Source organism: Tasmannia lanceolata, unplaced genomic scaffold (genome assembly GCF_043159265.1).
Source record: "Tasmannia lanceolata isolate RefF3 unplaced genomic scaffold, GAP_Taslan_0.1 ptg000007l, whole genome shotgun sequence".
NCBI classification, from domain to species: domain Eukaryota; kingdom Viridiplantae; phylum Streptophyta; class Magnoliopsida; order Canellales; family Winteraceae; genus Tasmannia; species Tasmannia lanceolata.
The window spans coordinates 14,717,719-14,743,255 of NW_027518684.1; the positions used below are offsets into that span (position 1 = coordinate 14,717,719).

Consider the following 25,537-nt stretch of genomic DNA (forward strand, 5'->3'; position numbering starts at 1 on the left):
CATTATAGGGTATCAAACAGTAAAATTTCTCAAAAATAGACTACACATAAGTCTAGGCCATTCCCATATAACTTCATAATCTTCAGATGAATCCAAACTTCTGAATTGCGCAGTGCTTCATTGGTCCTTAGACCAGAAGTTTTCGATAAAACATTAGATGACGACCCTCGAAACAGTTTCTATCAACGAAATCCAAGTCCCTTCAATTCAAATGATCCGAAAAATAGAACAAAAGAATCCTACTTAAAAGAACGGAGGCGGGCGGGATAGGACGGGCCTGCAATCAAATTTAGTAGAATAGTTTCAAGATGGGGCATGGATTGTATTGAGGATCATAATATAAGAGTAAACAGAAGTTCAAAAATTACATACCAATTTTCCATTGCTGCGGAAGGCCCGATTGTGACCACGTTTGGCTGAGGAGTTACGATGGGCGGATTCTTGCACGATCTCTTATTATGTCCAAGTTGACGGCAAATACCGCACTTATGGTGCACTCCTCTTTGCATCCCTCTCTCCGTTCTCACTTTTTTCGGTCGGCCTGGCTGTCGTCTTGATTTTGGCAGCAATACCAACGGCAAAGGATGGGTACACTCCGGCCATTGCGATCGGTCTAACGTGGGATAAATTGCTCCATCGTAAGTCCTCCGATACGTATCGGCATGATACCATTCCCCGCAGTAACTGTATGGGTCTCGTTGGTCCAGTCCCATGGCTGCTATTGCATGGGAGCACGGCATTCCCATCGTTTGAAACAAACGACACGTACATGTTTTCTTTTCTAAGTCCACCTCATCAACGTGGTACTTGGACTTCACCTCATATACGGTCCAACCACACTGGTGCGCCATATAAGCACCTGCTAGAATACATTGTTCGGCCAACCAGTCTTCCGCGTTTGGGGTCAAACGAGTCGTCCACTTCGTACCTGCCTTCTGACGGTACTGAAAGAAGTCAGATAGTTTCCATCTTGTCTGTTCCACAAGTGCTGCAATAGGCAGCTCCCTTGCGCCCTTTAAAAGTGCATTGAAGCTCTCAGCCACGTTAGTTGTCAGCACGTTATATCTACAACCTTCAAAATAAGAGCTGGCCCAATTTTGTTTAGGAATCTCCGATATCCATTTCTCTGCACTTTTACTCATGGTTTTAATACTCTCCATCGCATCCTTAAAAACACCCTCCCTTAGGGAATATGCAGCATTCATAAAAAGTTTCCGCAGATCTTCACTCTTAAATTTTTCATGGAAGTTGGCACTGAGGTGGTGGATGCAATAGAAATGGTACGACCCTGGGAGAGCTTCCGCTACGGCTCTAGGCAACCCCTTCATCCGGTCAGACCCAATCGTGATGACATCTCGTCCTGCCGAAATGAAATTCTGACGGAACAAATGCAAAAACCATACCCAGCTTTCATACGTCTCGGCCTCGACTACTGCAAGTGCCAGCGGGAATAACCCATTGTTGCCATCTATCGCAGTTGCGGCTAGTAGAGTCCCCCTGTACTTCCCCCGCAGATGGGTCCCATCAATTAGGGCGAGGGGCCTAACTGTTCGATTGAACGCACTAATGCTAGGGCCAAATGACCAAAAGAAACGCCCAAATGTATCATCCCCTCTTGGCCGCAGGTCTCGAGTTCGGCACAACTGCACTACTGTGCCAGGATTCCTTCTTACCAACTCATCAGCATATGCAGGCAGGATGCGATATGACGCTTCGGCATTCCCACACATAATTTCCTGTATGATCATCTTTGCCATGTGGGCTTTTCGATACGACATTGTTATACTCCAGTGGGCCTTGATGTACCGTCTTATCATAGGAGCCCTAACATCTTCTGGGCTTTCGAATAAGGCTAGAGAGCACTCAGCAGCCACTTTGCTGTGGCCATGGGATGATCGTTCCCTTTCATTGTGCTTGAGCATGTGTGCTGAGGGATAAATGTTTTTACCTTAACATAATATGTATAAGTGGTCCCTGTGATACGCCATGGGCATGTACGATCCTTGCATCTAACGCCGTACTTTGTGGGATTTGTCTCTTGTGGGACAAACACAAACCGATGCCGGATTGCGTACTCTGTGACTTTCTTCTGAAAGACTTTAAGATTTGGGAAGATTGCCCCGACCGTGAAATTCTCAGGTCCCACGATCACATTTACTTCATCACCCCCTACAACCATTTCATCCGCTTCCATCGGCTGCCTTATATTGGTATTTCCCAAAGCATCGCCTACATAATTACTAGGTTCATCCTCCTCCTCATGACCCAATTCATCATCGTGACCGAAGTCCTCTTCATCATAACGGAATTCCTCTTCATCATAACCGAAGTCCTCTTCATCGTCGTCATTACTACCATCGTTCGGTCGAACCAAATCAATATCATGAATATCACCTCCAAAATCCCTACAGAAGTCCCAATCGTTTATGCCTGGTTGGCTTTTCTCAAAGTGGGTCTCAATCGCGCCGGTCTCATTCAAAGTGGGATCTTCAAAATCCTGATTCAAGTCCACTTCATACCTGCAGATCGGTAGCCAATTAAAGTTAAAGTAATTGATGATCCAATGAAAGGAATGAATATTAATCGCACCCAACGTTCAATACTATAATTTACCGATGTATGGTATGAATACCGCCAAGCGTTCTTTTCTCTTTTCGACCAACGGCCGTTACAATCGGTGATGCAGAAACCACGGGGACAGTACTAATATTCGGCCTCGAAGCCTCTGCAAATGAGGAAGGAATCGTAGGCTCCGGAGAATTGTTCCCTCCGAATCTGAACTCTTTAGTTACATATAGGCTCACAGTGTTAATGACCGTACTATCAAAGAGCATCATTACTAGATCAAGGTCGTTGTCATCTCGAATATCATATAAGATGATATGAGATGAGTCGAAAACATATCGACACTTTATAAATAGAGAAACGTCACTTCTATTGGTCCCAATTTTCCTATGAATTAGATTCTCAAAATCTCTATATTTTGCTCTCCGACCAACAATAAGAGGCAACATCTTGCCGCCCACGTATTCAAATGATAGCACATCCTTTAGAGTGCCGTCGATGTGTAAGACAAAAGAAGCCCTTCGTTCCTCTCTCCTGTAAAGACAAAATTAAACACTTATTAGAAGTTGTTTAATGCAATTTAAATGTGCTAAAAATGGAAATAGAGGAGAATGGAAAGGGAACTACATACCTTTTCATGGAAGGGAGGTTAGTATTGGTGCAATGCAATAGAATGATACTTTGGAGTGAACCAGTCGAATGGTGGTTTATGCCCCTACAAAGGAAGCAATGGAATGGGGTGTAAACAAATAATGTGTGAGGAATTATTGATTTAAACCATTCATATTTGAAAAATGAGGGGTTTTCTCAACTGAGTTCTAAATTATTAGGCGTGTAAACCAATGATATCCCACACATTATTGGTTTAAACAATTGATTGTTCAAACTTTAGGGTTGTAAACCAATAATCTGTGAGAAATTATTGATTTAAACCATTGATATTTGAAAATTTAGAGGTTTTCTCAACTGAGTTATAAAATATTAATGGTTTAAACGAATGATATCTCACACATTATTGGTTTAAACAATTGATTGTTCAAATTTCAGGGTTGTAAACCAACAATCTGTGAGAAATTATTGATTTAAACCATTGATATTTGAAAATTTAGAGGTTTTCTTAACTGTGTTATAAAATATTAGTGGTTTAAACCAATGATATCTCACACATTATTGATTTAAACAATTGATTGTTCAAACTTTAGGGTTGTAAAGCAATAATCTGTGAGAAATTATTGATTTAAACCATTGATATTTGAAAATTCAGAGATTTTCTCAACTGTGTTATAAAATATTAGTGGTTTAAACCAATGATATCTCACACATTATTGGTTTAAACAATTGATTGTTCAAATAATCTGTGACAAATTATTTGAAAAATTAGCTGTTTTCTCAACTGAGTTGTAAAATATTAGGTGTTTAAACCAATGATATCTCAACTTCTTACAAACTGTAGGTTTAAACCATTGATTTTGCAGAAATTACGAATTTTCCAATTGATTTTCTACAAAATTGTGGTTTAAACCATGCAGATTATGGGTTTCAAAATATACTTCTGACAAACTATTGCTTTAAACTATCTCTTAAACCATTGATCTTTGAAAAATGAGAAAATATATTAAGGGTTTTAAAAAACGATTTTTCACAAATATTGATTTAAACCATTTTTTCCAAAACTCTATTGGGTTTTACCTATTGATCTTTGACAAAAGAGAAGGAGAAAGTCACGGTGAGGCCATTTCCAAAAAAAAAAACCCATCTCAAAAAAATAAACTCACAGTCAGAGGGGTACCAGCCTCTTTTGTGCCGGTGGCGGGGAGAGAGAGGACCGGCGAGAGAGGTAGAGAAGACCGGCGAGAGAGGTAGAGAAGACCGCCGGAGAGGGAGAGAGAGGTGGGTGGGTAAAGTGCTTTGGTTTTCTGAAATTTATATTTCCAACAGCTGAAAGTAATCATCATAGTTCTCAGTTGATTTGATAGGGGAGAGAGAGGGAGAGAGAGAGAGGGAGAGGGAGAGAGAAAAACGTATGTAAGGAAGGGTATTCTCGTCAAAGTCACTCTATATTAGTCATTTTCAAATCTCCCCTCTGGACACGTTATTATCATAATAAAGGCCTTTTTTTTTGGTCATTTTCTCATAAAAATATGGGCGTGAGTTTTGGACTCTGGGAGATCAAAGTAAGGTCTGTCTTCGGATCAGTCCAAAGTAAAGACCCAATATTATCATATAAATGACTTACATTTTTAAGCTCCTATTTTTACATCACCAGAACGAAAAATGATCTGAAGGTGTCTAGAGGACCCTAGGGCGCACAAGGGCACTTTCGGCGCTGTTTAGCCTCCTGGCATCTGCTACCACGTCTTTATCAAAGTTTAGTCATAAAACCAAGTATATTTAGCACAAACACTATTTTCAATGTCGCATGTCGTTTTCTTGAATACCAGGATTAGAGCTGGCAAAAAGTTACCCAGACCCACGAGTCCACCCGGCCCGCCCGTAAATTACGGGTCCGGGTCACCAATTAGTGACCCGTTTGAAATTGACCCGCGGGTCCACCCGGCTCGTCAAAACTGGGCCGGGCCGGGTGGACCTGTGGCGCCCGTAGAGAAGTGCAAAAGGTTTTATTTTGGAACTTTTTTTTCCGTAATTGTCATAACTTTTACTTTTTCTATGTACTAGTAAAAATGCATGTGCGATGCACGTGCTATCCATCTAAATTATCCATTTAAAATTGTACATACCACACAATAGGTTGATCTAAACCGCCCATGTGATGGAACACAACATGAATAGGTTGTGCCCGTACAATCATTTCCATAGCCTGATCCTAGCCCTCCAATCTATAGAGGTTTCGATGATTGTTGTTCCTCTTAAGGTGCTCAGAATTCGTCAATATTTTTTACAGGTGTCCTGTATTTGTAATATCAACATTTCTGTAATTTGACCTGCACATAGTGAATAAGGAAAAGTAGTGTTTTTCGTCATCGTTAGGGGTGCAACTTGGGTGTCAACCCGACCCAATTCGGGTTGGGTTGGGTCGGGCTGACCCGATTTGATATGGTAGCAATTGTTGACCACCTCAACTCAAGCCGGGTTGTTTTGGATTTTGAGAACCAATAGTGAGTCACCAATAATCAGTTGTTAACTCATAATCGGTTCTCAAAATCCAAACCAAACAGGGACTAACAATTAACAAAGGAAAATATTATCCGCACTACTATATTTTGATGAGCACACCCCTCACTTTATCCAAGTACGGTATGGCCCGCAACATAGGATTATCTAAACCGTCAATTGTGGACTGTGGAGACTATTTCAATGTTGAAAAAGAAAAAAGCACAAATCAGAACTTCTTCAGATGGAACCCAAATTCAGGTTTCGGGTCGGGTCGGGTTGCCCGACAGCCCAACCCGACCCAACCCGATCTCCAATTGGGGTTGATTTTTCCCAACCCAACCCGATTTGCGAAAAAGCTTAACTCGACCCAACCGAAATTCGGGTTGAACCCGACCTGCGTGGGAATATCCAAGTAACAACGATGGTTTGAAATTATATATAGTGCTAATGTCCTCACTACCATATTTTATAATGGCACTACTCACTGTATTTTGATGATCGCATTCCTCACTCTATTAAAATGTACGGTATGGCCCGTACCCTGTGTCGGTACGTTTCGTATGTAGATTACGATTTTACCCTGAAATAATTTGTCATAGAGATAGATGTTAGTTATCAACAAAGGGGTTAATGGTAAAAGAGTAATGCTGACCAAGGTTTTAAATTTCGACCGAAATTGATGTTACCCGAAATGGTTTTTACCGAAACTTATAACAAAATTCCTTTTTTTATTATTAAAATAATAATTTTCAGAAATTTCAAAAAATTATTATTTTATTTAATATATATAAAATTTTAATTTCGAAGTGAATATTCAATTTTGGTTTTGCTAGGGTCCGAAATGGGTTTCGAAACCGAAATTTAAAACCTTGATGCTGACGTGTAAATCCCAGATAAAAAGAAAAGAAATTTCTTTTAGATGGGCCACTTCCTACATAGGTTGTGCCCCAAAAATCATTTTCATAGGTTGATCCAAACCCTCCGATCTATAGAGGGTTATAGGTTGATCTAAATCGTCCATGTGATGGAACACAACATCAATCAATTGTGCCCGTAAAACCATTTCCATAGGTTGATCGTAGCCCTCCAATCGATAGGGGTTTCCATAATTGTTGTTCCTCTTCAAGTGTCTAGAATCCATCACTATTTTGCAAGTGTCCTTCATGAGTAATATAAAGTAGTTCTTTCATCATTGTCATATGTCTTTACCTCTTCGTGGTAGTTTTTTGCCGTAATTGTCATAGACAAGTACCCCATGCCGGTACTTTTCGTATGTAGATTACAATTTTACCCTCAAATAATTTCTCATAGAAGCAGCAAAGGGGTTAATGGTAAAAGAGTAATGACGTGTGGATCAAAAGGTGGGACAAAAGCGAAAATAACGGCAAATGACACAAATGCCCTTACATGTGGGATACAATTGGAATTATGGCAGTGAGACACAAGCGGAAATAACGGCAAAGGGTGGAAGAACTCAACCCACGATTCCGCCTTTATATTAGATTTGTTTCCGTCATTGTCATAACTTTTCGTTTTTCTATGTAATTTTTTCCATAATTGTCATATTTTAGAACATTCTTTCGGTTTTTTTCCCATAATTTTTCTACTTTGGTTCCATTTTTCTATAATTTCTCATTTAAAACTTAGTACCCCGTGATTATTATTTATTGCAGCCACCTTTTCACAAATCGTACTTCTTCCAATCTTTAAGACAATCTCTCAAACAGTCAACATAAATGGTTGGCGGCTAGCAAATCCTTATACAAACAGTCAACACAAATGATTTAGTGACCCGGACCATAATTTCAGGCATGCCGGGTGGACCCGCGGGACGAGGTCACTTTTTGCCAGGTAAGGTAATTAATACCTAAATGGATACTAAATTGAAGGTCTTCCTTTCGAAAACACAGCAGCAAGGGCTACAGCACAAAAAACGCATTTATAATGACTGAAAAATTGCAAAATTAAAGGAAAGATGGAGAAGCAGACAGATCCGTTGTTTGGATGCACGTTAAGTAGAAATATAAGGAAAATAAAGGGAGATGATTTTTTCACCCCACTGTATGATTATATGCCCCCCTTTTTAACGTGATTCGACATCAAAAAAGCGTTAAGTCTGCCCACAATTCACTTTAAAAGGGGGCGGAAAAATCATCTCCCCAAATAAATGACATCATTTTCCGTTTTTTTAAAAAACCGGAGTAAAATTCTTATTTACCTTCCCTTCCGGGGTGACTTGAAAAATTCCTTGTAGACAAGGAAAACAGAATAAACACAACCAAACATCAGATGTCATTTTGCTTTCCTTTCCAAAACACACTATTTTAGTGGCAACCAAACAGATAAATCTCGTTGTCTATCCAGAGTCATCAAGACCGTTGATCTTGACGGGCACCACATGAATGAGCTAGCCAATGGGCCCACATCCTATTGATCCAGACATTCAGGTGGTTGGCTTTGTCTTGGATCGATCATGGACCTCAAAATATCTGATAAAACAATTTCAAGATGGAATGAATGGGATTTGAATTATATAATGAGGACTAGCTACATTCAATGCCTAAAAAGTACATTAATTCGATGGTTTGGATTGCCCGATTGTTTTGATTTTTTTGGGGATGGACAAATGATAAGGAAAGATGTGGGACCACTGGCCACAAGAGGAACACTTCAGATCGATCAAGGTGTGGCCCACATCCATGGTGGGAGCCACGATACAGTGCCTCCACTGTTCGAAGGGTTAGGATGATCCTATGAAGCTGATTTTTTGGGCACACCCTATCTATGTGAGGGCCCATCAAATGAATGCGTTGGATCATCCAAACAATGTGGGCTCCCACTGTATTTTAAGCTAGTGTGTAGATAACTTATTTACACTTGTGTGTAGAAACCTATATTAGAGTGGGTCTTTAGGATAAACATTATGGAGTTAGAAACCCATATTAGAGTGGTTCTCTAGGATAAACTTCATAAATACAGTTCGTGGCCTTCGTTTTTAGACATTGAATTCAAGTCTTGATGTGGAGAGAAGAAAACCATTCAACCCTTTTGGTGTTTTTCCTATTTTCCCTCACTTGCAAGTGAATTTCAAAGGAAGTATTGAAGGACTAAGTATTTTGATTAAGCCATAAGTATTTTGATTAGAAGAAGGCCACGTACAAGCCATGGAGTTTTCAAGCAAAGAAAAGGAACAGAAAGAAACACAAAATCCTCCATGGATTGATCTACCCCTTGATGTGCTGGTCACGATCTTTCAAAAGGTGGATCTCAAAGATCTCCTCTTTGGAGCCCCTTTCACATGCAGTGATTGGTACAAAGCTTCTCTCGATCCCCTATGTTGGCAAACCCTAACACTCAATTGGGACGAAATTCGTCACGAAATATACCTAGACCATAATGGAAAGCTGAAGGTTAATAGAAATAGAAATAGAAAAAGAATAAAAATCAAGAATAGTAAGGAATACATGGAGGAACTTTTTGATCATAGTAAAGAATAAATATACCTAGACTATGTTGAGCATAGTATCTGATAAAAAATCAGGAAACATCACTACGATATTTCATCCCAATTGCTTGGATGCTCCTCTTTGTGTAGATTACCATCAGAAAATTAGACTAAGGTAACCCAAGTTTTATATTTCTCTCAAGTTTTGTTTCCTTTTTTTCTTCTTTTATTGTGTGTTTATTAGAGAGTATAATCTTTTATCAAATGTTGCAGATTCCCAAAAATCAAGAGACATTCTATCGAAGGTCGGAAAGGTCAGGATGGTTGCATAACATATTACTGGTGTTCGTCTGAATTGAAGTCTAACTAAATTATCTAGAACTACTATTTAGATATATATTCAAAATGGGAATTGATCAAAGAGTATGGAGGATGAATTTTTCAAAGAGTATCTATCTGTGGTTTTGTTTCTGGATCTGTATGTCTTACTCAAAGCTGGAATTAGCATATATCTTTTCAATCCTTTGGCTTTTTTTGGTTCAAAAATGAGTAATTTGTTTTCCTTTCTTCTTTTTTATCTTTTTTTTATGGGTAAGCTAAGGTTTGCCCAGATAAAGAGAAGATGATACATTCATAGGTAAGATGTCATCCTATCCAAACAACTCGGCTTAGATGAAGACTATACAGTAAACCTTAGAGTTCAAACTGTTCAATGCTCTCGAATTACATAATTGGCCAGCTTGATGGGAGCATGTTGGGATCTTTGAGAGCGTCTTAGGTAATTATTCTTTGGAATCTTCTGCCATAGTTTACTTTCGGAGAGCGATACATTTGATTCCTCTAAGTCTGGCCCTCTCCTTCACTGTCCTCTTGCACAATTGGGATCAAATGTGACGAGATGACGCTCATCCATCCATGAAACTTTATTCATTCCAGTTTCTTACCTAGGCTCTTTGTCTCTCCCCGACTCATCTTAAGCGAATGGTTTTGAAGGATTGGTAGTAATCTCCATTCCACATTTATCACATTACGCTGATTTTATTCATTCATCCTTGTTGTATCTGGATCCTCACTTTCTTTCATTGTCTTCACTGTATGAGGAGTATTCCGATAAGTGATTTCCTTCTTCCCTTGATTTCTCATCTTTAGAGGTGCCTTCTTCACCGCCTGTAGTGAATTCTTCATGTGATGAGAGATTTTACGAATTTTCTGTTTCAAGAGAAGGACAGGAGGTTCCTGATCAGGGTTATCTGCGTCCCCTTCGGTGAGCTTCTTTTTTATCTTCCTCAAAGATCAGAAGAAATCAATGTGAATTGGGATATTTATTTCGTGCCCATGTTTAGAAAGTTTCTTGTTAGATCACAGTGATGAATTAGGAAGACTCTGATTTTTTGAGATGATTTTTTTTCCATTATCAAAAACATTTGCGGGTTCTTTATCTAAGCGTGCAAAAATTGGCGCCATCATTATACATGCAAAAAATGCATACTTTTATGACCAAATATCAGAGGTAAAATTAGACTGGCAAACGGGTTGAACAGGTCTGGGTGGTACGGGTACGGGTCACAATTTGGTGAACCCGGACCCCACCTGTACGGCCGGGTGGACCCTCAGGTCACCTTTTTTTTTTTATATATATCCACACTATAATAGGATGATCCAAGCCGTCCATGTGATGAGCCATAACATAAATAGGTTGTGCTAAAAAAAATCATTGCCATAGGATGATTGTCGCCCTCTGATATATGGAGGAATTGCATATTATTATTTATGGAAACCTCTATGATCGGAGGGCTAGAATCATCCTATGGAAATGATTTTTGGGACACAACCTATTTACGTTGTGTTCCATCACATGGACGGTTTAGATCATCCTATGATGTTGTCCATACAGTACTTTCTGAAAAATACGGGACTATAAGGGCTTACACTATATTAAATCTCGTTCATTTGGGATTTTGGATTTTACAGGCACCCGTGGGTCCACCCGGCCCGGCCCATTTTTGACGAGACCCATACGGGCTGGGTCAAACTTCAACAGGTCACTAAATTAGTGACCCGGACTAGTAAATTACGGGGGCCGGGTGGATCTGCTGGTCCGGGTCACTTTTTGCCAGGTCTAGGTAAAATTAGACTCTAAAGGAATGCTAAATTGAAGGACGTCCTTTCAAAAACCCAGCAGCAAGGGCTACATCACCCAAACACATTTATAATGACACTGAAAAATTGAAAAATTAATGGAAAGATGGAGAAGCAGACACAGCCGTTGTTTGGATGCATGTTAAGCAGAAAAATAAGGAAAATAAATGGCGATAATTTTTTCGCCTCCCCCCCCTCTTAGGATTATGCGCCCCCCTTGTAATGTGATTTGACGTAAAAAAGTGTTAAGTCTGCCCACAATTCACTCTAAAAGGGGGGCGAAAAAATCATCTCCCCAAATAAATGACATCCAATTTTTTTGAAAAGCAGAGTAAAATTCTTCTTTAAATTCCCTTCGAAAAATTCCTTGTAGAGAAGGAAAATAGAATAAACACGACCAAACATCAGATGTCATTTTGCTTTCCTTTGCAAAACACACTATTTTAGTGGCAAGTGGCAACCCAACGGATATATCTAGTTGTCTCCAGAGTCATCAAGAGTCCAGGGGCGGAGCTACATATAGCGTGAGGGGTGGGGGGGGGAATGGGAATTAGTCTAGCCCCCCCAAGTGTAAATTCCTGGCTCCGCCCCTGATCAAGACCGTTGATCTTGACGGGTACCACATGAATGAGCTAGCCAGTGGGCCCACATTTTATTGATCTAGACATTCAAGTGGCTGGCTTTGTCTTGGATCGATCATGGACCAGAAAATATCTGATAAAACAGTCTCAAGATGTAATGAATGGGGTTTGAATTTTATAATGGAGACTACCTACATTCAATGCCTAAAAAGTCCATTAATTCGATGGTTTGGATTGCCCGATTGTTTTTTATTTTTAGGGGGTGGACAAATTGGGAAAGATGTGGGACCACCGACCACAGCTAATATTTAATTGGCTTTAGAATTGTCTCGTTAAATTTGTTCAGAATATTAAATTTGTTTTGAAGACATGAACAACAAAGCGGGGATAGCTCAGTTGGGAGAGCGTCAGACTGAAGATCTGAAGGTCGCGTGTTCGATCCACGCTCACCGCATCCCTTTACTTTTGTCATTCGAACATTTTGGGCTGTCCCAAGTAAAGAAAGGGGGCAAATATTATATCATTTATGCACCTTTGAAAAAAAATATGGTGCGACCTAGTGCCCTGCCCTTCCATAGATCATAGGGTTAGGATAATCCTATGGAGATGAATTTTGGGGGCACGACCCATTTGAGTGAGATCCTAACAAATGAATGATTTGGATTATCGAACCATGTGGGCCTAAATATATATTAATGTTTAGCGTTTTGTATGCTTGGAACTGTCTTGATTTTGTCTCATTTCACAGTTGCTTAATTTTCATACTAGTACAAGCTTCATAATTTGTTAAAAGCTTTCATGGCCATGGTTAGAGTCTCTCAGTCCGTTCATAACAGTTTGTGAGTGAAATTTTAGTTGATATTCTCAATTTTAGTATGATGTCCATGCTTGGAACTGCTCTAATTTTGTCTCAGCTCACAAGTGAATGCTTCAGATTAACAACTTTAATTTTCAGTTAAGTTAAAAGCCTTCTGTTCGTAGTAGAGATTCATATTCCACAGAGCGAGATACTCCTGGGATGATGTAACTACTTTGATTTTTTCTTGCAAAGTACAGGAGAATACCAAGGGGCCGTTTGGATATGTGGATTTTAGAATCTTGGATTTCCTCAAAATTGTACATTGGAGACGAGAGAAGAAAGAGACCGGCCGTCATTTTCTGATTTCTCGCCCTTCTTCCTGACAGCAAGAGAGTAGGATATCGTCCCATTTTCCAGGTTTTTAAAATCTAAGGATGGGGGAGAGATTTCTAAAATCTGGATTTCTTACTTCAAATCCAAGAAACGCTGTCAGGACAGCATACAGCAACCTGATCATGAACTTTCTTTTACACTATTTTCAAACTAAAACCTGGATTCTAAAATCCGTGTATCCAATCGGCCTCCAAGTGTTGCTGGAGTTATGAGCTCTGCCTCGGTTAGTCGTGGAGAAGGCACTGAAAGGCACACTCCTTGAGCCCACGTTGGTCTCTACGTATATGTTATGAGATGATTTGCAACTAGAGGAGCAGAGCCAAGGATTTTTGTCGATTGATTAAGACACATAAGCCATGTTTGGCAACCATGAAATTCTTTTCATGGAATATCAGTTTATCCAGTGGTGGGAGAGGGGCGGGGAGAGTGGAAGATGGAGAGAATTGAGAGGGCATGAGGGAGGAGATGGTTTCAAGTGGCTTGAAAATAGGGAAATGAAAAACTCTACTCAAAGTAGAGTTTTATTTTTCCTGTTTTCGGACACTTAACACCATCTCCTCACTCCCGCCCTCTCAAATTCTTTTCCTCTCTGTCTGTCTAATTGTCTATCCCTCTCCCACCGCTTGACAAATTAATATTCCCTGAAAAAAATATTCATGGTTGCCAAACATGGCCTATGGAATATTCGTTCAAATGGTGAGAGAGTGGTACGGAGAATGGGAGGAGAGATTTGAGAAGGCATGAATGAAGAGAGGGTAACAGGTGGCTAAAAATAGAGAAGAAAATAATTTGCATGTTGAGTGGACTTTTTTTTCCCTTTCTTTTCAGCCTTTACTTACCCCCTCACTCAATGCTTCTCAGGTCTCTCCCTCTCTCGCCCCTCCCTCTGTCCCTCTCCATTGGGTAAGGTAATTCATAGGAAAAAAGTAAGAGCTCTTAGAAATATTTTTCCTTTTCAAACTTTTTACCATAAAATTCTCTACAATCCAAAGAGGGCATTAGTTGCAACCATGGTTTAAAATTTTGGTTTCGGTACCGGTTTCGGACCCTGAAATTTCAAAATTTTGGTCAAAATCCGGTACAACAAAGAAAATAATATTTTATTCAATATTAAATTTCGGTCAAATATTAAATTAATTTTTTTAAAAAACAGGTTTTTTGAGTCAAATTTCGGAAAAATCAAAATTTTGGCCGAAATAAAATACCATTTCAGTTTTTGGTGATTTCGGTGTTGGTCCGAAATTTAAAACCATGGTGGCAACAAATTGGAGGGTTAGAACCATCCAATAAGGGTGAATTGTGACTTATGATCCATGGCTTATCCATAGAAGGGCCTAGGAAATATAATCCATCCAATAAGGGTGAACTGTGATTTATGATCCATGGCCTATCCATAGCAGGGCCTGGGAAATAATAGTTTGGATAAATGAACGAGTAGCCCCCACTTATACTTTGGCAACAAAGAGGTTTTTAAATGGAAGGACAAGATTGCCTTTTTCTTTCTTCAGATGGCCAAGCTAGAACAAATGAAATACATCAATGAAATGGAGGACAGATGAGGTAGATAAAAGGTGGCAATTGATGATTTGTTCCCTCTCAAGGTTTCTTCTATGGGTGGAGAGGAATGTATTGGATGTCTCTCTCCCCTTTTGTATTAGCTGCTATTTTTTTCTCTGTTGGGTTTTGTTGATTTTCTATGGGGATCTTGTTTTAATTAGGAACATATAGCAGATTGCTCCCCCCTTGAATATACAGATGGAGGAATGATCAAATGCTTCCTGGATGCATCATATTACAATGCTTCCACCTTAAATTGCTTGTAGCCTTAAAAGAGGACCATTTTACAATATATTAAGTGCCATTATTGATCACTAAATTTGGACAGTTTATGAATATTTTGTATTTTTTATGGAACATGTAGGAATCATATTGACTTTCTCAGTTTCTGTTACTGCTAAAAAAAACCAATATGTGACATCGTGCATCCATCAGCTCATCTATTTTGTTAGATTTTTTTTAACGTATAAAACAAACTAATAAGGTCCATCTGGGGCACCTGAATACATTTTGTCTTATCAAAGAGTAAGATCAAAACAGAGCTTCAGATCACAAGTCAGTCACCTCATCTGAATTAGCAATGAAGAAGGAGAGGGGCGAAAAATGGTCGATGTTGGCCGAAATTAGCATCTGAGTTTATTGATGAAGAACAAGAGGAGGATCAAAACAATTTTAAAGATCACAAATCGGCCAGTCTAATTAGCGAGAAGAACCAAGGATAAATGTGACTCCAGGTGACAAGGCATATATAGATTCATGGGATGGGCTTGAAAGGAAATGAGATCAGAAGGATAATAACTGGTGTTGGAAAAAATATAGCGACAGAAATAAAGAGATAGATGAACATGATGCGCAAGGCACAGAGCGGAACAAGTAGCCCAAGAGAAAACCAGAGTGGCAAGAAATGCCTCATTGTTGATCATGGCAGAGCACAACAAATATCACAGAAAATATATCTATGTATTGATGTACCGACGAAACAAGAAGATAGTCACATAAACAGATAAAATAATCCCCCACAAAGGCATGGAAACTTTGATGGTGGCAAGTCTAAAATCTAATACAGAGAGGAGTAACGAATGTGGCATAATTTGAAAGATCTGGCTCTAGTACCATGTAAGAATTCTACTTTGCAAGGAGTGCAGGCAAAAATAATCCCAAGCCCAACACCATCCAGAGAAGTGAAAGAAACTGGGTTGCAAGGGTAGAAGACCCAGAAGGGCCCAGTGGCAGTAAATATACGCTAGGCCATCTAAACTGTAGGGTTATGAATGAGTAGATTATTAAGGATGAGGAAATGATTAGTATGAGAAATCCTAAACAAAGTGTGAGAAAAAACAATGTAATATGATGTGAGACGTTTCAGGACGCGATAACAATCATTTTATGCCAAACAGAAATCCAACACACGATGCTAACAAGTGGGTCTCATAAATCACAACTCAAAATCCTTCGAAGAATGGAAGAACATAATCTGAAGGAAGAAATAAATCTCACAGCAATATTTTTCCTTTACTATGTTCCTCTTTCACCTTTTAATGAACTGTCAGAAAGCAGAGTGGCAAGGAGGTCAAAAAAGAAAGATAATTCATAAAAGGAAAGTTATCACGAAGATACTTCAAAGGACAAAGAACACATTACGATCAAACACAAGTGCAGAGAAGAGAAGCAGAAACAGCTGATCTATTAACAGAAATTCCTCTGCCCAACAATCATTTAACTCTTTTGTACAGAGAGAAAGGCTGTTTTTACTTTCTCAGGGGCTTGTAGAGGACAACGGTGACATACTTGGATTGAAACCTGTGGGTTAAGCCGAGGGCAACCAAAGATTGAGAAGCCCATCCTTTCTCTATGAATAGGTGGTTGAGAACGACATGTTGGGGTTTTGAAGAAGCCTCTGTGTTCTCCATTCCAAGGACCGTGAGATGCAGCTGAGGTGGAACAGCCAACGGCTCCTTTGCAAAGTCCTCTTCTACTGGGAAAGGTTGACCGTAGCTTGAATCTGGAGATGGAGGGGGCTCAAATTCGGCAACACTTTCGAGGTTTTCTGGCACATAGTCCTGCATAAAACAACTGGAAGTTAGCCCAGGAGAAAATGTAGATCAGACAAAGCTGAATTTGTTGTGGACGATTCCCTGCTATGGATTGGTCATGCCCTAAAAATTACCTCCATCACACTCTGATTTGTGGAGGGTTAGGAACTTATGGGAGGCTGGTTTTGATCAATGTTGAAAACTTTTCCACTTAATCGTTGACTCCCCTGAGTCGACTTTTATTCCCTACTGAGTCAATCCTTTTATCCCCTACTGAGTCAATCAAAAACTTATTTGAGTCCCCAAGACAATAAAAAACTCACCCGGTCAATCATTGACTCACCCGAGTAGAACCAATTTTTCTTTGCACAAGTATTTGAGAGTTGAAGTTTTTAAACATTGGCTTAGATCATCAAACAAGTGTCCCCCAGTTGGAATCGTGCCTGCCCAATACATGTGTGGGTACCATATAACACAACTTTTGAAAAACAGAGAAAAAAGCAGCAATTATAGAAGAGTCATTGATTTCCCTAAAGCCCACACCTGAAACTCTCTCATTAGCAAGGGAATTGGTTGTCTCATTGGCTTCTCTCAAGGCGTGAGGAAAGATATATCAGTCTCTCTACTTAGGCCAAGAACCTCATCAATAATATAAGCAATTCTCCATCCAAGGTGGTATGGATGAAAATGTAGTCCACAACACTGTTTAGAGTGGTGGATAAGAATTTCCCCTTTAAATATATCACTTCTTAGAAGACAGAAAAAAAGGAGACTTAGCAAGCGGCCTTATTTCATGTCAAATGCCATGGTACCATCCAAAGTTCAGAATATGGTAATACACTAATAAAAGACTAGTATCCAACCCTCTTTGGCATGCAGTTCAGACACTTTCACATTTGGGAGTACTTTTGAAACTCAGTCAAGCCGTATTTAGGGCCAATTCACTTAAAAAGTAAGGATGTTTTTTCAGTAGATTCCTCACAAGAAACATAACTGACAACACTTGCCGCTATTTTCTCCCAACATAAAAAAAAACAACTAACAACTTTCTGCAATCAATAAAGCTATGGGGTCAGCCATCTTGGTGCTTCTGCAACAATTGCAGGAAAAATGAAATAGTAATTATTTGCGGGAAGAATGAAATAGTAATTTACGAATCATGTTTTCTAGATTTTCTCAATAGTAATTAACATTTAAAAAAGGCATCGTGTGAATTACATACATGAACATCAAGGAGATTTGTAACACGGCCCATCTCATCAGCTACGAAAGGAAGATCCGGAATGTATCTCCATTCACCATCCACAATGAACTTGTACTGGTAGATGCCAGATGGGAGGACCAACAGAATGGAATGATCCTTGCCAGATCTTTGCAAAGTCTTCCTGCAATTTGGGACATTTAAATGTTGAAGAGTTTTAGAAATTGCTCGGTTTCTGTGGGTTTCTAACCCAGCTTAAGTCCATAACTTTAAAGAGAAACTGTAATTCATTCACGGAGATGCGAAATACCTTGAGGACCAATTGTCCCATGATCCTTCCACCACAACATCATTACCTCCATAGTTCCATGTGATCATTGTAGGGATTCCTTGCTCCGGGGGATGATCCAGAGGACCATGGGTGTCATTCATCCATGGTTGGTTGTAAACTGGGGGAACATCTGCAGCCCTCTGCAAGGGCGCTACAGGAACCTGCAACATGAAAACAAACTTGTCTATCAATCAGGTATTATCGGACAGAAACAATTCTATGTTCTTTTGGGTCGAGAACCCAAAGGGTAGTGTCACCTTATCCTTCATTGATCACAGGGTATTGACACCCCAAAATTCCCCTACGACAAGGACATCCCAATTTTCTCTAGGGAAAAAAGGTGCTAGATACCCTAATTTCCATAGCTCAAGTTTAACTGATGGGTAACTGGACATATTTTGAATATGTTGGCTAATTTAGTCTGGGACCTCCCTCTCAACAACCGATGGAGAAAAGTTGACTGGGACCCCACGTCACCAGATTTTTTTATATTTTTTTTGGAGAATTATCTTTTATTACCATAGAAGATTACATAACTGGGGACAATATCTCCCCGCCACCAGCATGTACCACATACAGCTGGGAGTGCATCAGGCCAGAAATAGGCATATGATAGAACAATACATTACAGATGGGTACTAATATCAGGATCAATAACAATAGACATAGAGTCCACTAGGACACCCTCCTTCGCTAAACAGTCAGCTGTCTCATTTGACTAGGACCCCACGTCACCAGATTTAAAACTGCAGTTTCTCATGACAAACATCTACAGAGGAAAAATATGATGATCTGCTAAAACAACTGGCCTTCCAGAGGTGGCCTATGCTTTTTCTTCTTTCCTAAATTTATAATAGACAATTTGAGAATTCAAGTCCAACTTAGAAGGTCCATATCCTATTATCATTATGATATGCAGATTACAGACAAACATTCGTACAACACATGCAGCCAAAAATGAAAGGACTATGTCAGGGCTTGTTGCTTATGATAGCCCAAAGGCATCACTCGCCACTTTGATCGTCAGGGTAAGCTACGAAGTCTGGGATGGAATTAAATCAACAGCTCTTCGGTGGTCACGGTTAAACTTGGAAAATGTTACGGGAAATGTATGAAAGATTCTGATTCAACATAAATGATGGCTATAAAACCATAAGCTGGAAAAGGGACTAGAGCACCTTTAAGTCATGGTAGGATAAATATTTATTATGTAGATCATTATTTCTGTTTAAACTGCAGAATGGATCGAGGTTTTAAATTAACAAAGATGATACCTAGGAGTTAGGACCAAACAGAGAGAGGACGCATGCACGCAAGAGGTTCAAACACTCTGGAGTACCCACAAGGCCCACATTTTGCATGCACTCCCAAAATGCAAGGCCACTAAAACAAGATCCCATAGCTATATCACATGAGTATCCCATATCCAGTTCCTTGAAATGGGTGTGCAACTAAACCTTTGCAACAAAATAAAGACATAATATATAAAAAAAAGCATACATTACCCATATATAAGTAGTTCTATAGTGACAATCAAGGTTGCCAGAGCGGGAATCAGAAGCGGGAATCGAAACGAGAATCGAAAGTGGGAATCGAAGGCTCTCAGGGAAGAATCCTACTCAAGGTTGCCAGAGCGGGAATCGAAAGCGGGAATCGAAGCGGGAATCGAAGGCTCCCAGGGAAGAATCCTGCTTCCTTGGTGCCAATACAGTACAAAATATAATTGAACTGAACATAAAATAAACATAAATTTTTTTTTTTTTTTGAAATGGTCAAATATTCATTAAATGTGGACTGAGACGGTCAACAACAAAAGATACAAAAAAAGAAAAAATCGGAAACAGTTCCAACCCGATACAGAAAATATCGAGGTAGGAAATCGTATTGCTCAAGGGCCTCCAACTTCACCCCCCTTCTGCTAATCCATCCGCTACTCCGTTTGCCGATCTCTAACATGATGAAAACTAATAGATGAAGAACCAACTAAGTCCTGGATTTCCTCAAAGTATTGAGCGAAGCGCCAAGGATAGCTTTTAGATCCACATAACCATCAAATAACATTACTAGAGTCACCCTCCACCATCACCTTGTTAAGGTTAGGGCTGGCAATTTCACCCGTCAAAAGCGGGGGATCCGCCCCGTTAGGGGTGGGGATTCCCCGATTTGAGCGGGCATGGGGACGGGGTTTAAAAAATTCCCCGGTGCGGGGACGTAGTAGGCCCCGCCCCGCCACATTAATCAATACCATTTATTTTAGTATTTTTTAAGCGTTTTTTTTTTTGGTGAGAACTTTCTTGGGGATATAATATTAAACAATTCATTTTCACATTTGCATTTCTTTCTTTTAGGCAAGTGATTTTAGAACCACCATAGTTTGATAATTGTATTGGAAACTCTCCTTTTGTATCATTGATGTTCATGCATCTCATGGCTATGTTTTCAATTAAATTTCATTTGATGGATTAGGGAGAGAAACATCCATACATTAGGGACACCCAGCAGCAGTGTCTAAGGGAAGTGATTTATCTGCCCCTTTTGATTAGGGACACCCAGCAGTAGTGTATCAATGACTAAAGAGGGGCTGATGTTGGGGCGGGGGAGGGGATGGGGATTAGATATTCCCCACGGGGAGGGGGGGGGGGGGGGGTTCCCCACCATCCCTGTAGTGGGGAGGGGGATTGGAGGGGGGAAATTCGCCGCAGCGGGGAAGGGGTCGGGGACCCCAACATCCGGCCCCGACCCGCCCCATTGCCAGCCCTAGTTAAGGTCCTCGCCCTCCAATAATTTAATACCATGGAAAATCGCCCTGACCTCCGCCTCAGAAGAATCGGCTACTGCTAAAGGACCTACAAAAGCCCAAACCACACTTACCCTCGTCGTCCAAGATTGCCAAAGCTAGACCCATCAAAATTTAATTTAAGAAACCTTCGACCCGGCGGTTCCCAATCTTGCGAGATGACTGGCTGAGGTGTGGAAGTATAGCAAATTTCCCTCCACGCATGCCACAAATCGAAAGTAGACACGAACCTGGAGCTTGGCAAAGCACTAACCCAAACAATAGTTAATGCGAACACCTTGATAATAAGGAAAGAAGAACTCTTTACTTGCCCCTTGAAGGTCCTAGCGTTTCTCTGATTCTCTCCTTCCAAATCACCCATAACATTGCAAGAAAAGAAACATTCCACAAGGTCCTACCTTTACTTCTCCAAGGAACCAGATGCCAACAATTCAAAAGATCAATAAGGTGATGAGGGTATACCCAAGATATACCAAATCTCCCTAACACTCCACTCCAAACTTCCCGTGCAATCTTACAATGCATCATTAAATGATCCACTGATTCTCTCCCCTCTGTACAGAGAGGCAATGATCAACAATCAACATTTTGCGCTCCCACAAGAAATCAATCGTCTGAATATGTTGAAGCAAAGCTGCCCAGCTGAAAACGCTAACTCTTGGAAGAGTTTTGAAAGACCACACCTTTGCCACATTGGAAGGCCCAATACATGACAGCAAGTGAAGGTAGAAAGATTTTACAGAAAAGTCCCCTGAAGAGTCCCAAATCCAAACCCTCTTATCAGAGCCAAATCTTTTAATGTAACAACGCTCGAATAATTCAAAAAGTCTAGCTAAAGACTGCAACTCTCTATTAAAGAAATTCCTCCTAAAACTGGAAAGCCAAACAATCCAATTCTCCCTTCTTTCAAAAGCGTATGAAACCAAACCCTCCTTAGCCATCGATACTAAGAGTAAGAAAAGATCAATAAGAGTATGAATTATCTACAGCATGTCACAAGTGATCTGATTATCTCCCCTTCATGTGCTAGGTCATAACAAATCCTGAAGGTGATTGGGTTGAAGAGGTCTCCACGCATGGCAGGATCATCTTGGGAAAATAAGTGGTAGGGAATGATAAACTACTAACCAGGAAATATCCAAAAGGACAATGGAAGCATAGTGTATATGCTGGTCAAAGAAGAGAATAAAGCCCCAAAGATCACAGCCCACAGATGGACTCGTGAGTTACAGGAAATCCATGTTGCACCGGGGGTTCTTCTAGATGGGCAAAGTACGTTTGTTCGGACACGTATCGTATCAGATTCCGACACTTCGCAGATTTGTTTGTGACACTACTGGATTTATGTTTTCTATTTTCTTTGAATTTGATTATTATAATTTACATTTATCGTACATTTTGAGATCAATCCATCCTAATAATATGCTTTAACCTATTAAATTTTCCATTATATTGCCCGTTATATCCCTATTACTATGTAAATATTTTTGAAAAATAACTTTATTAATGAATAGAAAAAGGGAAATTACAGATTAATATCAGCGGGCAGCATCTGCCCAATAACACAAGGATTCCCCCTCACCCCCAATTTTGCTAACCTATTGGCAATCTCATTTGCATTTCCTGGTGCATGATTATACTTATACTCCTCCATTGCCTCCCCCAATGATTCAACAATCTCACTAATATAGTGACCGTGACTCCACAACCCCATTTCAGCACCATTCATCCATGAGATTAAATTGGATGAATCCCCTTTGATTTGTAGTTTTCCACTTAATTCTGAAAAGTCCAATACCTGCTAAAAATGTTCTTACCTCTACTTCCGTTATGATCGATCAATGGAACCTGGGTATGATAAGATGATCAAACCAGGGGAGTCTCTAAACACCCCACGACAAAACCACCCGCTAGTCCAGGGGTTGCCAAGGAAGTTACCTTCAAAATTCAGTTTGAGGATATTGGTTGGAGAGAGAGAGAGAGAGAGAGAGAGAGAGAGAGAGAGAGAGAGAGAGAGAGAGAGGTCAAAATAATGGCAACAATTTATTAGAAAAGAGGATAATGTCGGAGGACTAAGGTGGTCAAAATACAAGCCAAAACATAAAGGAGAAAATACAAAGCTAACACAACCTCAAGTAGGAAGAAAGCCAGAAGTCTCCAATTTAAGTCTATCTTGGCAGAGCATCGAACGTGCTACAAAGTCACGGGGTGACCCTTGATACAATCCGAGATCTCTTTGATGGCGTTGGCAAATCTCTAATTAGCCCCTTACTTCATCCAACGGATAACCTTAATCGAGTCACCATCCACGGTTAGGTTGTCTAGGTCCTTGTAATCCAACAAGCGGGCACCAACCAACAAGGCCTACACTTCAGTTCTGCCTCATTAGAGTCCCTTCTGACCGAGCGGGCCAGAGAAGGCATACTTGGTGGCCCCATTCTCGTTTCGGAGAAGACCTTTCACATCTGTTAGGCCTGGGTTCCAAATGTTGGAGCCATCAAAGTTCAGCTTAGCCGACCCAATAGAAAGAGGTCTTTTATAATTTAAAGAGCTGACAAAGAATATTACAGTTCCCAAAAAGCTCTCAGAAGCCAATTAGAAAATAAAAGACAAGATGGATTAGTGCAATTATTAAAACATGGTCGTGCTGATATCGTTTTCCTAAAAAATCATCAAAATTATCAATCAGAAATTGCACCCAACATCATAAAAAAGGAAGAAGCATCAAATGGAAAATTAAAACCAAAAAAGCATGTCGTGAGAATATCTTCCAAATCGCTCAAAATTTCTAGGGTATATACAAAAAAGAAAATAACTGAGTTATTGCAAACTATATCCCTACCATTTTTTTTTTGAATGTTACTACATTTTCTTCACAGAAACACAAAAAAGGAATATGAATCAAATGGAAAAATTAAAACCAAAATATTAAACATGTGTAATAATATCTTCCACATCCCTCAAAATTTCAAGGGTTTATACAAAAAGGAAAATAACTGAGTTATTGCAAACTATATCACTATATTTTCTTCACAAAAAACGCAATAATCCTCGCAAAAACCAATAAGTCAAAATTAAACTTGTAATAAAAAAAAGGAAAGAGAAAACCAATCTAAATGGAAAAAAAAAAAAAAAAAACCCAACAAAAATTAAGAAAAATTACAGCATATTTAATGTATCAAAAAACATCAAAATTATCAATCAGAATATAAGGCACTGATCTCTAGACTAAAAATAAAGAGATATACAGAAGAAGAAGAAAACAAGTTAATTCATGGAAACCCAAACCTCCAACTGATATTGATATTTTACAATCAAACCCTTCTTTATACTAATTCAACCCTAATTACCTCCTTAATTAAATCACATAATTACTCCCTAAACTCAATCAATTACATCATATAATTATTCCTAACACAGAATTTGCACCCATCATCATAAAAAGGGAAGAAGACCCACATGGAGGATTAAAAGTTTAAAACCAAAACAAAACCCTAATAAAAAAAATAAGATACATAAAATGGAGAATTAAAAACCAAAAGAAAACGCTAACCCTAAAATCATTACCTGACGAGTAAACATGAGAGGAGATTGAGTCCTTCCAGGACTTTCAGGTGGCGTATTCCCCATCGAATCCAATGACGGAACGCGGGCCATCCGATTCGAGCTCTCTGGAAAATCATTTCTAAAACCTGAATAACGATCTGATCTTCTAGAAGGTTCTTCTCCTCCATTAATACCCTCTTCTCTTCCATTCACATTCCCCATTTTTTTTTCTCTTTTTAAAAAATCTGAAGATCTGAAGATCAAGGCTTAGAAAATAACACAGAGAGAAGGATTTTCAGAAAATGCCACCGATCTTTGGGTTATTTACGGAGATTGACACGCCGGAAAGTGGTTCTCCGAAAAGCGGTTTTCGGAAAACTTGTTTTGAAGAGACGGAGATCGGAAAAGAAGAGGGGTTTGATGAGATGGGGGATTTATAAATGGACAAGGTGGTGCTGATGTGGCATTTACACGTGTTATTGTGACACGTGTCGGAATTGCCCGGGCCCACATGTTAGGTACTTGGTGCTTTCTGGGGACGTGATTATCGTAGGTTTTGGATAAGATTCTAAATGTCTGAAATACCCCTAAACTTTAGCAATAATACCATTAAATGATGTGATCGTGACCAGTTGAGATGGATATTGTCATTAACTGAGGGTCCTCTAAGCTTAATAGGGTTGGTTCGAATTTGGTCCTGTTCTGTGTGTAAAAAACCAAAGGTAGGAAATTTTAGAAATATTTTTCCTTTCCAAACTTTTTCAGAAAATTCATGCAGTCCAAACTTGGCGTAAGTGATTAATGGATATTTACACTGTGAATGATGATCATTAAGACCCTGTTCAATTTTTTTTTATTTTGAGAATTGATTCTGAGTCCAAACTAATGAGTTTTGGACTTAAAATTCAAAGGCACGGCTCGTTTTGTATTTTGAGTATAGATTTTGAGTCCGTAATCGATTTTGAAATTCAAATTCGCATTTTAGTTCAAGAGGAATGATGGCGCCCTTGCAAAAACTCATCTACCACCCCCATTG

General features: G+C 39.6%; 2 protein-coding genes and 1 non-coding gene across 3 annotated transcripts; 1 reads left to right on the plus strand and 2 right to left on the minus strand.

Annotated features, from left to right (window-relative positions):
• Positions 1 to 332: 332 nt before the first annotated feature.
• LOC143880613 (uncharacterized) lies at positions 333 to 1,778 on the minus strand. The gene has a single exon (XM_077383600.1). The coding sequence runs from the start codon at positions 1,776 to 1,778 to the stop codon at positions 333 to 335; it is 1,446 nt and encodes a 481-aa protein (XP_077239715.1).
• A 10,447-nt stretch (positions 1,779 to 12,225) lies between these two features.
• On the plus strand, positions 12,226 to 12,298 carry TRNAF-GAA (transfer RNA phenylalanine (anticodon GAA)). The gene has a single exon. It is a non-coding gene; the product is annotated as a tRNA-Phe (tRNA).
• A 3,865-nt stretch (positions 12,299 to 16,163) lies between these two features.
• Positions 16,164 to 24,914, minus strand: AKINBETA1 (5'-AMP-activated protein kinase beta-2 subunit protein). Its single transcript, XM_077385424.1, has 4 exons — positions 24,523 to 24,914; positions 18,138 to 18,319; positions 17,849 to 18,011; positions 16,164 to 16,653 (listed from the first exon to the last, which is right to left on the minus strand). Exons 1-4 carry the CDS (start codon positions 24,721 to 24,723, stop codon positions 16,342 to 16,344), a joined length of 858 nt encoding a protein of 285 aa, XP_077241539.1. The 5' UTR covers positions 24,724 to 24,914; the 3' UTR covers positions 16,164 to 16,341.
• Positions 24,915 to 25,537: the final 623 nt, after the last annotated feature.